The sequence below is a fragment of the Molothrus aeneus genome, chromosome 13 (assembly GCF_037042795.1).
Source record: "Molothrus aeneus isolate 106 chromosome 13, BPBGC_Maene_1.0, whole genome shotgun sequence".
NCBI lineage: Eukaryota > Metazoa > Chordata > Aves > Passeriformes > Icteridae > Molothrus > Molothrus aeneus.
Window position 1 is genome coordinate 16,691,259 of NC_089658.1, and position 16,689 is coordinate 16,707,947.

General features: G+C 41.2%; 1 protein-coding gene across 1 annotated transcript; it reads left to right on the forward strand.

Annotated features, from left to right (window-relative positions):
• The first annotated feature begins 1,338 nt into the window (after positions 1 to 1,338).
• On the forward strand, positions 1,339 to 10,600 carry PGPEP1L (pyroglutamyl-peptidase I like). The gene is given in 6 exon segments (XM_066558743.1): positions 1,339 to 1,371; positions 1,374 to 1,413; positions 3,101 to 3,153; positions 8,469 to 8,585; positions 9,048 to 9,277; positions 10,198 to 10,600. Coding segments are annotated over 6 exon segments (699 nt in total). The 3' UTR covers positions 10,424 to 10,600.
• Positions 10,601 to 16,689: the final 6,089 nt, after the last annotated feature.

A 16,689-nucleotide genomic window follows, 5' to 3' on the forward strand; every position in this document is an offset into this window, starting at 1 on the left:
ATGGACAGATAATTTTTTGTAGTTGTCATTCCTCACCATTAAAGTGAGTCACAACTGCTAAAAACAGAATACCCACAGAGATATAATCAAACTGATTCAATTAATTTTCTGTTTACTTGCACATAAACAAGTGATGAAAAATATTGCTGGATATTTTACAGGAAATTTCTTAAGCTTTTCCTCTTCTTCCTAAATACTCCATGCCTGGGAGAGGAAAGAGTTTGGGGCAGTTCCAGTCAGTCAGACTTCTATCTTTAATAGAGACGTAATCATTTTTGCTTTAAAAGTTACATGAGTCACAAATCATCCCTGTCATGTGAAGCCACACTCATCACAGTTGGAAGTAAAAAGGTGCCCTAAATGAAGTTTGCCACAGATACTTGAATTATGATACTGCTTGGAACTGAAAGACAAGAAGATTCCACCTTCTGGAGCACAGATATCATGGATTCAAATTCCAACACTGTGGTGGTGACTGGTAAGATTTTTATTTCATTCTTTGAGCCAGAGATGGTATGCACGCATGCTTGATCTTTGTCATAAACAGTTTCCTGGAGGGAAAAAGAGTAGCAAATGGTCATACTAACATTTCCAAATGGAAAATAACTTGCTGTGCCTTCCTAAGAAAAATCAGATACATGTCAGAGGAAACAGACTGCAGTCTGCCCTCTTTACTGCAATCCAGTTTGGTTTGTTGTTCATTCTCTCCATGTTTTAATCTTTGTTGACATTCTCTCTGATCCAAACCACATAGCTCAAGGCAGCGCAGGCTACTATTAGATAAAGCTTACCCAAAAGAAGCTCTGAAGCAAGAAAACCAGGTTGCATCACAATGTCATACAGTCAGTGTCCAGAATTAGAGCAGCACATGGCAACTTTCAGGGGCTCAGTTTCATGGCAAGGTAAGGGAGTTTTAAACAGGAGATGCTGCCTCATCACTGCTAAACTAAACCATCCCATTTAAATATACCAAAGGAACATGCCTGAACATGCAGCACAAGGGACCAAATTTGGAGTTTCTCTTGTTGGCTCCAAGTAGTGCAGCATCACAGAGGCAGAAGCAGCAGCTCAGAGAGTGCTGAGCTTTAAAAGGTTAAAGCTCCTAAGGAATGCTGCTGCTCACTGTTCCTCTTGTTGCCACTGGCTCATCTAAGGGCAATCATTACACATATCTTGACATGTGAGTTGCTGGATAATTTTCCACTGCAGGTCATCTGAGGATATAGGAACGAGGGTGAAGCTACATCAAAGAGATTTGCATCTTGCTGTTTTCAATTAAACACTTTTTTTTCTTTTTTTCTTTTTTTTTTCTTTTTTTTTTTGTTTAATAGCTGCAAGATGGGCAGAACTAGTCTGGCTTGCTCCAGCCATAACTGCAGATGAGCTGGATGGGAGTGCAGGAGAGGGCAAGAGGTATTTGTTAACCTCCTAAAAGGCTGCCAGTCTGGTTCTCTCCTATGATATTTATGGCACATACCCTTGCTGGGAACACTTCTTAGCACCCTGTTAGTTTTTTCCTCCCTTTAGATCACCATTTATGTCCAGAAATCTCCTTGGTCAAAAAGCTTTAGACTAGTTAAGACACACGTGCATCTTTAATCTACTACAGAGATTATCACAGCATGTCTCTGTCACATTTTCACCTGCTTAGAATATAAACCTGCTGGCAGGGAGCCCAGTTTATTATGTGGAGCCCAGTAACATTCAGCCAGTTACCTTTCCACATTGCTGCAGGTATTGCAGTAAAACTCTCATGCATTTAGTTATTTTTCATAGCAATTTTATCCTAAGCAGTAGTTTCTTAGGGCCACCCCTGACACAAGTGTTTCATTGTGAGCTACTTAATAACTTTATTATAATTCTGGAATTCTGCACACACAGGTACAGAAACTTGTACAACTACAGCTCTAAAATGGAGCAGGTGCCACCTGAATTTTGCTCTCAAAGCAGAGTGGGGATAATGGGGTTTTATGTTTCCTGGAAATGTGAAATGAGCACCATTTTCTTTGTTCTCTCACCACAGGAGAAACTAACCTGGAGAAAATATTGTCAAAAATATAACCTTTTCATAACATTAAAGAGAAAAGATGGAGCAGTTATGAAATAAATATTAACAAATTAAGAAATGCTTAAAGTCTAGCACTAATTAAGCTGTCACAAGCCTGCATTTAGCTTAATTGTCTCTACATACAAGTAGCTTTCACTGTGCAAAATGGCAATCATCTGCTGTCAAGTATTTACTTGTCCATTTAAGGATTTTAAATATTTAAGAGTTATAGCATTAAAACCATTTCACAAACTCATTTTCCTGACACCCAGTATCTAGGACTTAGCAACACCCTGGATTGAGAACATTAATTGAGATTAATAAAGATAGTGGGAGTTTTCCTTCAAACTTTTTAATGACAAAATGCCTATCTGCTCAAAATTAGGTCTTTTCCCTTTTTATTAAAAAAAATCCTTTCACATAAAAGATGCATAAAACTGAACGTAATACTTTGGAGTCAAAGTGTTCTTTTCCCTTTTCTCCTCTCTTTTCCTGGGGGAAAAAGTGAAGACATTTTTCCCAGCATCACAAAAAAGCACAATTTCCCAGACAGAAAACTGTAAGCTTTCATTACTTGCTATTAAAATAAATCACAGATTAAATAAATTTTACTCTTTCAAACTTTTTCATTAAATATGCATGTCTTAATCTTCATGAGCTTTAACAATAAGAATGATACATTAACTGTGACCCGGGAGTATTTAATACCATAACTTTAAGTAGTGGTATTTCTATGGATGATGACCCTTCCCCAAAATTATCATTTACATGATCTGTCCTATTGGAGGTACATTTATCCAGCTCCAGTTAAGGCTCTCTCATAAGAAAGGCTTGACATGAATGAAGATTGCAGGATTAGTTCTTTTATCAGTGAATACACAAATTGAAAATACTATTCCCTTAAGTGTTACTAAAGCTAAATCCTATCTAAAAAACTCAACCTCCATAACCAAAAATAGGAAGATAAAGACCAAATATGTGTGTGCACACATCAGCACCTAATCTGTAATTGTAGAGTAAGCACAAGTTAAAACCTCCTTTCTTTTTTTCCAGGTTTTGGTCCCTTCAGACAATACCTGGTTAATTCTAGCTGGGAAGCAGTGAAGGTAGGCATAAAAAAAAAGGAGGGAGGCATTTTATTTTTTAGACATCCCAACACAAACTGGTTTTAGGCTTTCCATTCCCTTTTCATGACTCATTAAACAGAATTGTGCCTCATGGAGCAGACACCCAACATGGAACAAAGAGGATAATGCAGTGAAATATTATTTTACTTGCTTTATTTTTGGTGCCATTTAAGCACTTTAAAATATTATTCTTCATTTAAAAAAATTATTTTTACTCATGGTACCTTTTCTACAACTATTGCATGTGCCACAGTGTTGCAGTGTGATGCCTGCCTGCAGTAAACCATCATCTCTCCTACCACAGTTCATTTTATCCTGTCTGTGTGAGGTGATTTGCTTCTCACACAAGTGGAGCCTATTGAGTTCTCACTGCCTGCTTCAGGAACACAGAACCTAAACTGTGCCAGCTCTGAGTGTGAGTTCACATTTCAGCTTTGGCTTCCACTTTCAAATGACAGTGAATTCTACAGTTAAATTGAAAACAAGGTCATTCAGAGGGGATTTTTCCTTCATACACCTTGACCAGCAGTAATAAATCTCAGATGCAGTCTTGAAAATTCCTGCTTGTTTCCTAAATCTGTGTAGCAGAACAAATTTAGCTGGGGGATACAAAGACATGGTTTGGATCCCTGGCTTTCAGCATCAGCTGATTCATTCTCCCTGTCACAGACAGCAGCCTTTCCTGGAGTTCAGTTACTCTCATAAGGTACCTATGAACAGAGTTATTGTGAGAGGATCTTCCACATAAGTTTTTAGCAATCCCAAGGTAGAATGGAGGTTACACAATGAAATCTGAAGCTAGTGGGGAAACAGTCAAAGTAATAAAATTAAATTGGAGCATTGGTCCAAAATATACAAGAAATGACAGATAATATTGGTAAAATAGAAAGTAGGACATGTAAAACAAACCAAGGGGGCTGTATTCTATTATGAAGACTGAAACAAGTCCATACATTTTTTAATGCTTTTGGACAATGAAATTATAAAGTCAGCTATAGGAAAGTATTAGTAATGACAGAAAGGTGATGGCTCTACAGGACTGTAACCATAGTACAAATTTTGGTGACAGCTACTGAGTATCTGCTTTGAAAATGAAGTGCACTCAAGCCAAGATGATTGAAAAACAAAGAGCCAGTATGTTTTCCCAAAGACCAAAGCTATAGTAATTCCACCAAAACATACATATTTTCTATTCTAGCTTTGTTGGGTGAAGAATGCTGAGTGCAGCTTGGTGTTTGGTAGAATAAATCTATTGCCCCTTCCAAGTCAGAAGGGGTGTTATCCCTGTAGGCTAACAAGAAACAAAAATCCTTCTGTGATACCTTTCCACACCCCAGTCATGACAGGAGACCCATAAATTATCTTAACTCCAACTTGACATGTGCCCTAAACGACAAATATTTGTCAGTTGACGGCTCATTATTTCCCAATTCCTATTGGTTCTAATTTTGGGTGCAAGATCATTCTCTTCTGGCTGAAAATAGAGCATATTCTTTATCTGCAAGCAAACAGCCTCGTGAGGACACACCGATGGGATGAGTTTTCTGTAACAATGCCATGAGCTGGCCATGCCAGGGACTTACATAACAAGGGCCACAGCATTCCCCAGCAAAGCAGATGTCAGTCCTTGTGCATGGTGAGAACAAATCCATTTCCCTCTGATGTGGCACCCTCTATGTGGAATTAATTTGTATTCAGATTGGGGATGCTGCTTTGGTTTCCTACTCCCTGGCAAAGGTGGTTAATTCAGGCAATTCAGAGAAATTTGCTGCAAATCTGGAAGCACTTTGAATTTCGATAGGCTTCTCCACACTAAATAGCAATCTCGTAGTATTGTTCCATTGGCCTCATTCAGGGGAGTAGCCCTATGATCTTCAGGAAGCTTATGCACATATATTAAAGATAGCAAAATTTAGTATTTACATCTGGAAGTAATCCTGTCTTGGCTTGGGGTACCTGCATAGATCACTGGAGTGACATAAAACCCTCCTGCCAAGTCTCTTTGCTGTGAACCACGCAAGTGTGCACTCAGATTCATCCTCAGCAACGTGCTGAGCAGCCAGAACAGACCTACTAAATATGACTGGTCATATGGCTTAATGCCTTTGTAGCATTACCCAGAACTACCCTAATTATTACCCCAAAATGAAGTAGGTGCTTCTCAAAAGCCTGGATAGCACCCTCAGTGATGATGTAATGCTGATACACACAGTCTTAGAAGTTCACATCCCAGAAGGGTCCTCATACCAAAAGCCTCTGAAATCCTGTAAAAATACAGTTAACAGTTCCAGTGTCCTAATTCCAAAGCATAGCCTCACTCTCCATGCTCTTGAAATGGATCCTTGGCCAAAGAACCATGGCTGCCCTTCTCTGAGCAATACTTGATCTTACTCACAACTGTTTCCTTAAGCTCCTCCACAAGGTGCTGCTGATGGGATCAGCTGTGCTGGTCCATCCTTTTTGCTGTGTCTCCTCTTGCAGAATGTCCTGTCTGCAGCTTGGCAGCAAAATGACCTTTCAGGGCACTCCACCATCAAGGTCAGAGTCCCCAGTTAATAGGGCACAAATGCAAGCTGAGTGACAACATTCATAGTAATTAAACTGTAAGTGCAAAGAACAGGTCACATTTCCAACTGCTTCTGGGAACTATGTCTGCTATCAGGAGATGAGGATCAGATCTCCCAGCACAGTTTTTCGTCCTGCCACTGACCATGTGGTCTTTGGAAATCTGTCATTTAATCTGTCTCTCTCCCCTTCTGCTTTAGTTTCATCATCTGTGAAACCAAGGCATTGCTATTTAGTGCCTTCATTTCTGTGTTGGAACTTTCTAACATCCCTGAAGTTTTAAGAAGGTTATCTACAGGATTAGAAAAAAAACCTAACTTAAAACAACCAAAACCCCAAACCAAACACATAAACAAAACCCCACTAACCAGCCACACAAAACACCTTTGTTTGCAATGTACTTGCAGTCTGGCTGGGCCAACTGAAACCTGGTTTCCTTTCTGCACCAGCACAAGCAGTTCACAAGCATGCAACAACCTTGCCAGCAACCCAAATCAGTGAGAACTCAGGCAAAATCAGTTATGTTTTCCAGAGTTTTCTAGAAGTTCAAGCTATTTCCACATACAGAGTTTCCAGCACCAACCTGAGCACAGCAGCGCTGTGCAAATCACTTCTTCTTGGACCAGAACACCAGTGGACCGGGACTATGACCACAACTCACAACAGCTCAAGGTCAGCAGCTGATAATGCTGGATTTCTTTTCCCTTCTAGAAGAACTTCCCAAGAAAGAATCTTCATGTTTTCTTTCAAACCACTTTTCCCACAAAACAATCCTCCAAAACTCTTCTCCTCCTTTGAAATGTCCTTTCCTGTTTCAATTACAAAAGACAGGCACTTGTTTACTGAATTCACTCACCAGTGTGAGTTTCCAGGTGCAGTTACCCTCCTCTAACCATCTTCAGTCTCCCACCTGAAATGCAAAATTGTTCTGGTTAAGGCTGAGACAAGGAACAGCCTTTTTTTATTTTGCTCCATGTTTACACATCTGGTGTAAGGGGGTGTAAGCCCATGGCTGGGATTGTTAGACAACACAGTAACACACATTATTGACAACATGCTGAAATTGCTTAGGACATAGAGAACCATCTTCCTTTGACACAAATTCTCAGCCATTTGCTATTGGCCAGCTTCAGTTTGGTCCTGCACCAAAGTATTTCTGTGTGTCTCTGCCACGACAACTGGTGACAACAGAATGTCTCGAACCAGAGAGCACAAGTGGAGAGCAGCATTACAGCTGCCTTTGGGTCTCCATGTTCTGCACCAAAGTTAGGGGTAGTGGAGTCCTCTAAGCCTTATAGTTTAAAAGAAGGACTCTCACTAAATGTAAACATTAAAAATGCTTTGGAAAAGCAAATGCTAATTGTGAACCAGCTGGGGTTTTCTTGTGTGGAGGCTCAGGCACAGTACAGCATTCTTCAGCGGGATGATGCAATGGGCTCTCAAAGACTGTCAGCGCCCACAGGAAAAAAGGCTGGCACTGTTCTCCAAATGTGTTTACTTCCCTGCAGGCATTGTTTCCTTGCTTGTGTCAAATAGTTTATTGAGCACAGCTAATCAATGCTTCCGCTGACAAGAAAATTGGAACAGTTTATATAGGAAGCGAGTGGTGAAGGGCAGATTTCCCAGAACTGTGGGCCTCATCCGCATGGGTATCCTGAGTGAGAAACAAAAACCTGAGAATTTGATGACACTGAATAGTTACAGGTCTCCTGGGGTAATCAGACACCTCCACTTTTGCCTGTGCCCCCTTAAAAACTTAACCTGTACCATCCTTTGGGAGTGGTTTACTCAAATGGAACAGGGATTTTCAACCACCATTCTACTTTTCTGGGACAAAGCTTCCCACCTCAGATGAATTCCTTCTGCACCCTGCCTCTGCAGCTGCTTACCTTCTGCTGAGGCCTAGGCCTGGCTTGTTAGCCCTGTTCCACTGACAAAATCATTTCAAGTCACTTCTATGTGACATTTATTATTCAGACCATCTTCCAACCACCTGGCCAACCTGCTGCTTTGAAGGGTGCTCTTGTTCCATTCACCTCAATTCTGGGCATAATTTTTTCTTCAGGAAAATTGGTCCTGTGTGGAAACTCAACTGTAATAACTGACAGAGAAGTAACATCTCAGTAACATTTCCTTTTACTAGAGAAACGTTCTAGACCAAAAAATAAATTAAACTCATTCTAAATGTGACTTCCTCGTGTTGACAGTGACCTTCAGCACAGCTTACCTGAACCTGGTCAAGCCGGCAGATCTCGTGCCCCTGGAGTGGAAAAGTCATGCTTAAGATGAATTCTCCTGGGTTTTGTCTCCTGGCAGTGCAGTTTTTCTACCAGACCTTTCAAAGAAACAGCTCTTACCTACAGCAAAGCCTATTTAGATGCTTTCAAGGGTGGAGCTTTTCTGAGAGATGCTGCCTCATGTTTCCCCAGGCACCAATCCCAAAGCAATAACCCCTCCCACCCACTGGAGACTGAGCATCTCCTTGGAAAACACAGCAATGGCTCCACACGGATAGATGTGACATTAGGAAACTGTTTAGCACATTTTAGTCTCTTCAGTTAAAAGAGAGGGAGCAACCACAAAACAAATCTCATTGCAGACCAATGACAGGAACCATGGGTTAAGGTGTGGCTCTTTCACGTGTTTCCTCAGTTGAATCAGCCCAGTTTGTTTATCAGTCAGAATTCCAATGCTCCTTCACATCTTTGGTGGCTTTTTTGTAAACACAGGAGCTGTCCAAGAGAGGCCTCGGTGAAAACATTGATCTCCAGATCATGCAGCTGCCAGTGGTTTACCAAAAAGCAAAGGAGCAAGTCTGCAAGATATGGACAACTCTTCAGCCACTGGTGGGTAATGATGAAGTTAAACAATCTCCTCCCCTCCCCTGAATACAATGAAAAAATCTCCAAGAGAGTATTGCAAAACATCAAACAACTCTAGAAAGTGACTATTGAAACTGTGATCAAGGTTCCAAGCTGAAATTCAGAGCACACACTAATTAGCATGCTGGCTTAACCCTGTGCCAGTTAAACAGGGTAACTGATGCTGAACAAAGGAAAGGAAAATGTCTACCATAAACTGCAAAAAAGGTACTGCTGCTCTGCAGTCCTGACTAGACTCAACAAAAACTACAGCCTAATTTGGTTCTCATTTAAAATACCTTATCAAAGTTTTCTTTAGACATGAGCAAGACTCCCCACCTTGAAGCCAGTAATTCACATAATGCTTGGACCTTTTGCATCACATGTTTTTAAAAAAGCAGGTTTCATTTTTAATTTCCTATTATTCACTCTGGTGGGAAAAACCAGCTTACAGTTCACGTTGGGCTGGCTTCGTCCACCACAGCGCTCATCATCCTGGAGCAGTGTGGGAAGAACAAAGGCTACCAGGAGAGGGATGCTTGTGGTTTTCACCCAGAAGGTGCCTGCTGCATGCTAGATGGCCCAGAAAAGATTGAATCTGCAATTAATATGAAGACTCTCTGGAAAAACGTCTCAGTGGAAGGGATTGATATCATCCTTTCCAGAGATGCAGGAAGGTAAATATCACGTATCAGGGGCTCACAAAAACAACTCAATCTGCTCATCTAACCCTGGAGAATCTTTGCCATGAGCTCTCCTCCAACCAAAACCACTCCAAAGCAAATTCTTCAGAGGGGCACAAGTATGAAACTGGGATGATTTTAAATTTTGTGTAAAGCAGCCTTCATGAAAAGCTACAGCCAGTAGATATTTTTCCATAAATTTGTAAATTCCAAAAGAAACAAGTTCCGACATGGCACGCCCCGTGATGAGCAACTCCAGTAAGCCTCAGCTATTAAGAGAGTCTGAAAGCAATACAGACTAGTAGCAGATTTTAATCTATTTTCCTCAGCTGGGAGGGATACAAAATGTAAATTGATACACTGGAGAACAGCAATTACAGGTACTGTTAGAACCAGGCTTGTGATCTCATTATGTGTTCCAGTAGCACTGAAGCAATTTTCTACTGTGATAGTCTTCACTGGAAAGGAAAACAAACCAGTAATTTTATTTTAAATAAAAATCAACTAATATTGGCCCTTAAATTCAAGATTTGCACCTGAATTTTAAAAGGTGGAATGATCAGAAAAATCCTTTCTGACAGGGAGATTTTATGACTTAGACAAAAACTGTTACATGGTTGTAACTTCCAGCAGGGTGTGTTACCTTTCCCACCCCACAAGAATGCCTGTCTTGTGATTTTTTTTTTATTTAAAGTTCTTTGTGGGTGGATGACTGAGAAACCAAACCATCAGATAAGCAACATTTGTTTCTCAAACTTGGTTTATTTCAGCATTTCCTTTATTCACTAAGCAAATATGTTCTTAATAATTTCATAAACCAGATCTGGTTTGGCTACTTAGAATATTTAAATTTAATCAAGGTTTACTGAGCCTTAATTCAGGTTCCTGGTTTTGTTTTGTTCTTAATATTGCAGGTACATCTGTGATTACACCTACTACACTTCTCTGTATTATGGCAATGGAAGAGCTGCTTTCATCCACGTCCCTCCATTATCTGAGTCGGTAACAGCAGAATTTCTAGGAAAAGCATTACAGACCATTATCTTAGCAATGTTAGAACAGTGTGGGGAACAAAGAGAGATGGATCACAGAGGGAAAAATGAGAATTTCTTAGAATGCAATTCCTTACCTCTGAAATGAAGCAGATCTAAAGATTATTTAAAACCCACACACAAAGGATTTTATAGCCCACGTTATTTTCAGTGAAATTTCCTTGCAAAACCCAACCAACCATTTGCATCCCTTAGAAAGGGCCTGAGGGGGAAAAAACCAAATTATTGGTTGTTCATATTGTTAACAATAAAGTTGCTCAGATTTCAGAAAGTGTGAAACTGATTGAAAACATTTTAGATGCTTAATCCTGGTTCTGTTGGTTAGAGAGACATCAATAAAGACTTGCTGACCCCAGATGGATGCTCACAGCTGTAAGGACTCAGCACGGGATGGATCAGAGATCCCCCTCAGCCCCTGTCTGGGTCCAGAGTTCAGCCCACAAAAAATCTGGGTATGGGGGAAATCAAAACACACTTGGGGATTCTGGTATGGGAAGTTTTACAGTTCTTTCTTACTGACCTGCTGTGGATGCTGCTTTCCACATCAGCAACGGGCTCTGACCCACAGTGACTTCAGAGAACACAGAAAACTGGAAACCAGCAGGATCTATAATGCTGTTGGTAACTTGAGTTTCAACCCAAAACAGCCACTTTCCCCAAATTCTCAGTGCCTGTCTCAAGGGGAAAACCCCATTGTCCTTCCACAGAGCACAGCCCAAAGGCAAATCCAAGAGCTAACCCGTCCCAAGAGAGGCAATCCTGAAGCACTGTGCTATAGGGAGGGTTAGGGCATGTGAGGTTACCTACAGAACAGGCACCAAAAGAGATCCCAAATTGTAAAACATGGGAGCAGACTCCTCCACATCTCAAACAGCTCCTTACAGACGTGCTGGGTACCACAGAGGGTCACAGCACTGCCCTCAGCACACAGGGCATGTCCAGGCTCTCCTCTGAAATCCTACTGCCAGGACACAAGGAAAGATGAAATCAGTCAGGAACAGCACAGCAGCAGCTTCATCTGGACACACAGGATTTCCTGAGGGAAACAAAAGCCTGTTCCTCAAGCACCACCGGTAAAAAGGACAAGAGACAAACACACCAGCACAGGCAGCTGCTGGGGCTTCAGGCCGCCACTGAGCCCTGTTTTAGTCAACACCTTGATGCCAAGAGTCTGAGGAACTGGAAATGCCAAGACAATGCTGGTTTTCTGGCCACTGTCATTTCCAGTGATACAGAAAGCTGAAAACCAGCTGCTGGCTGGCTGAATGCCTCTCATGGGGATTGCTCTGCAGGTAAATAAAAACTAACAATGCTCACCTTATTCACAGGAACTGCCTCGTGCAAACTGCTCAAATCTCAGCCATGAAGGATCCAAAAGCTCAGTGTCTCTGGATGAAAATGCTTTTGATTTCAATCAAACAATGGCAGTACTGACTCCTATTAAGAGTAGCTCAATTAGATGCAGCCAGAAAGGGCAGAGGAAAACCAGAGCAGCTTTACTCTGAGTTTTCTAACCTGTACTCACTTTGCATAAGGAGCAACAAAATCAGAAACAAACAAATGCATACAGAATTCTTTTATTTAACTTAAATCATGTAGTACTGAAACTACTAGAAAAAAGCAGAGTAAGAGAAACTAAAGGAGCCTTAGCTTCAGCCATTCAAAATAGACAAAGTTTCTTCTTTTCATAATGTAAAGAATCCCGAGTATATCGCAATAACAGGAATAAATTCTTACAACAGAATATACAAAAACATTTTGAAATTTTTTTTATCTACTGATTCATTTTAATATAAACACAGGAATTTCTTTAGGAATAATTTATACACAGCAAGTCTTTTTATGTAATAAATTGGCCATGTTATTGTTTAATTTTCTCTTTAAAAAATTTAAACAAGAAAAATTGGAAAATGTATTTGCAACTGCATCCATTCCTTAGCACTTTCTAGTTTTTTGTCCCAGAGGTAGACAAACTCTGGCCAATCCTTTCATCTCAAACCTCACTGGTTCAGAAAACAGAAGAAGCGAAAGGTGTCCCTGTCCATAGCAGAGAGGTTGGCTCTTCAAGATTTTTAAATAACAATAAATAGGGACCCTCCCTTGCTCATTTCAACAAAGCTTCCAATGGTGCTCAACAGCTTTACACAAGCATTTAAAGTGATAAGAGATTTGCAAAGAACTCTTCAATAGTAATTACCAAAGCCACCTTCCCTCTTTCCCTTATCCAGTGGCATCCTTCAAAGCACGAGGCCCCTGAGAGCCTGGGGAGCAGCAAACCCCGCTCTGCTTCCCTGACCAGTGAGGTTCCCATCATCCATGAAGGTAACTGCCCTAGACAGCAAAGTGAAATGACCAGGTAAGAGGATCCCACCCCAACCAGAGGGCTCTGGAAGACCAGGATACTGAAGATACAGAACGTTTTCCCACCTCCTTTACTCACTCGCTGTATACTGGGTCACAAAGCTTGGGCAGGACGGGGGAGAGGGACAAGCCATGAACTGGACAAGTCAGCGATTCCTTTTTGGCATATTGTAAAGCTAACTAGTAACTGGTACCATGGAAAAACTGATCACAGACAGACACACCCACACATGGACACAGAGAAGTGCCCTTAAATTATATTTTAGGCATTTATAAACTACAAACATTTTATAAAATTATTCTATGTACTTACAAAACGCAATGAAACATTTAGTTAGTTCTTGTAAACCAGATCTTCGTCAACTGACTACCCGTAATCTACTGGACTTAAAGCCCTATTGAAAATGCTAATTAATGGTTACTAATCAACAGAACACATACCCAAAAAAATATATATGAGCACACACGCATATGCACACACACAAACTAGTGAAGTCCTAAGGTACTTGCAGAACAGGCCGACTGCAGGTGAGACTGATCCGTACAGGCCGATGACCAACCACTGTCACACCCCTGGTAAGGAATTTACTGCTCCAGCTGCAAAGTCCAGAGGTTCATTTACAAGTACCAACAATCACAACTGGGACACCTGAGCGCTGCTGCTGTCCCACAGATTAAGCTCAGGATACCACCTCAAACTTCTGCCAAGCCCTGTGTCTCTGTAAATCCCCACTGCTGCGTCCTTTGTTGTCAGGTGTCTCCCCACAAGCTCCTCCGTGCTGACTGACCCAGCTGCTCCATGTCAGAGGCTGTTCAGCACCTCTGAGCAACCAGTTCTGAACTGAGGTGTCCTTTGAAGCCCTCCTGTCTACTTGAGTTCTGTATCTTCAGCACCCCTGGCCACCTGCGTTGTTTCTACACATCATTCTTCAATCCTTGTCTGCACATCTACTCATGGGTTAAGTTGCAATATCTGGCTTTATCACTGGTTAGTAGGGAGTGGATCCCTTGCACCTTCCTCCACTGTTGTTCAGCCCAGTGATTGAATACACGGTTGACAAACAAAATAAGAATAACAGGAAACAAGTGTTACTTGTACTAATGGAATGAAAAGGGTTTAAATATATATATATATATCTATATTATAGATATACATATGCAGATATATATATGTATATATAGATATATATGTATGGAGTTACACCAACAATAGGAGTATTGTTCACTTATACTTGGATTGAACCCAACACCCCTCAGCAGTTCCCAGAGGGCCTGACAGCAGCCCCCTCTGGTCACCAGTCATCCTGGGCAAACTGGGCTTCCTTTCCTTTGTTTTAAGAGACCAAGAGGAGCATCAGTGCACCTGGAACCACACAGCACTTGGCACCAGCTGGGAGGAGCAGGGGCATCAGGCAGGGTGGCTCCACACCCTGCACCGTGCTCAGCTGCTGCCTCTGGTTTATCATCCCTCCAAGGAGCACCTGATTTAGTGCCATGGCTGTGTCTGCACAGCAACTGTGTTCCCTGGAACAAACCAGCTCCTCTGCCAGGGCACTCTGCAGTGCCACTCAGGAGGGACTCACGGCCTGCAGTCCCTGCTCCCCTTGGCGACGCCAGCTCCTGATCCCACCGCATCGGGACATCCTGGTGCCATTCCTCAAATGCTGCTTTTCAGGGCTGGGTGGGCTTTTGTGTTTAATTTATAAACAAACTGGATTACTTTAACTTTATTCAAACATAGCTGAAGTTCTAAATAAATTTTCCATACCAGACAAGCCAGTGGTCTCAGGGAAGAACAACATTACAAACCATATTATGACTCTATCAAGCCAACATTAATTCTCAGTTGTTCACATGCACAAACAACTCGATTTACTGTCCAAGGGAAGTCTGCATGAAAAACCCATGTGAATAAAGCTATTCAAAATGCACAAAACACAACAAAAAAAGCTATGGAAACAAACAGAACAAAAAAGGAATTAAGCTTGAATTGCAAACACAGAATGCAATGGTATCATGAAGGTGGTTTGGTCCAGGAGAGCTGACTGCCATCACACACGGACACGAGGCCTCGTGGCTGTCTTCCACTGAAGTGCTTTTTGAAATGCTTCTTGTGATGCTACGCCATTAGTGTTTCTTCCTAATGCATTGTAAAACCACCTAAGTACAATTCTACAAACCAGAAACTCGGACAATTTTAACAAAACCCTCCTAGCCAGCTGAAAGATCTGAGGATCTCCAGTTGTGGTAATCAATATGTGCAAGGGAGGGGAACAGCCACTGCACCCAAAGGTCACTTGAACATCAAACATGGAAAACCAAATGAATAATAGTGAAAACTTCCAATTTTTCTGGTTTCTCAGGACTAGGGAGAAACGCTCCCTCCAAAGACAAACTGTAGTAGTTAACAACAGCACTGTGTATCCAAGAGGTTGGGTACAACTCCAAGTAGCCAAGCACCACATTACTCAGATACCACAACCAACACCTGCACGAACAGCTGCCAGAGCTGGAAAAAAAGGAAACATTATACAGCAAGCTGATGGCAAGCTCATGTTAGTCCTGTGTGCTTGTAAACCAGTTACACGCTGTCAGAGGGCAGTTAAAATTTGATGGCTGGTCCATCAGAATCCACAGTTACAATGCATATAAACAGGGGAAGAAAAGGGAACTGTCTTTTTACTGGCACGTTAAAAGAAATAAATTCAATGTTAGTTTTGGAAAAAAGAAATTAAAAATTAAAAAAAAAAAAAAAAATCAGTGCTCTCATCAAACAGAAGCAGCAAAGACCAAAGCTGTAAATTTGATGTAGCAGCCAGTGACAGGTTTTGGTCAAGAAAGCAATGCCATCCCATATGAGCCAATTTATTTTTGGGTTCTGATTCAGCCAAGTATCTTTTTGATGCTTGTGACATCTGAGCAAAAACTGGCAGGAATGACTTAGTCCATTCTACAGGACAAAGAGAAAGAACATTCCCTTTAGTATTTCTTCTGGACCTTCAAACATTGTAAACATTTGATTTCTGTAACAGATTTCAGGAAATACAATTTGAAGTTCCCATATCAGGTCAGCTGCATTTCCACTCCTCCAAACACGCAGCATTTTGCTGCTGACCCAAGGGCTGCTGTGACAGCACATTAAAAAGCCTCTGTGTTTCCTTAAAGAATGGTCACCCTAAGTCACACAACTCTTGGATTTCTCATCACAACCACAAATTTTAAGAAATCGGAGAAACCCATTGGAATTGAGGCAAATATTCTGAGGTGACCCTCTGTGACAGGCAGTGACTGTTCCCCTCCAGAACCTAGAGCATGTGGTATATGGAGTGAGAGGTTACCAGTATCAACGGCATTTATTGGCTGCTGAGAAATGTGAGATGTATTTTTTTTTATATACACACATATAAAAAAATAAGAGTGAGGTAGATAAATGTTTGAAAAAAAAAAATCAAAAACTGTCCCCCCTGTCATACTCTAAAACCCTTATCTCAGTATTTAAATTCGTTATGGGGCATCTCTACAGTGATTTAAACTGATATCACAAAAATAAATAAAAAATCCTACATAGAATACCTTCTTAATTAACTTTTTTGTCTTTTTCATTTTCAAAAGGGAAAAATAACTATGGGACAGAGGCAAGAGAAGATAATGGGACCTAAACTACACAAGCAAAAAGCACTACAAACTTTTAAAAATCTCCAGTCAAAACTAGCAATCAGGATAATTTTTCTCATTGTTCTTACTCAAAAGATTTGAACATTTCCATCCCAGAACCACCTCTTCCTGCCATCGTTTGGTTGGATCAGTGCTAAACAAAGGCCTAGACTGGAACTAAGGTAAGATGAGCAACTGCTGCGACTCCTTGGGTGTCGACTTCCTGACGGCCCCTCCTTCCCCTCTCACCAAGGCTTCTGCAACTGAACAAACAAGCTCACTCGTCTTCTTTTGTTCTGAGGTTTGGTCTGTGATTTAAGCCACAAGCTTGGACTTGTA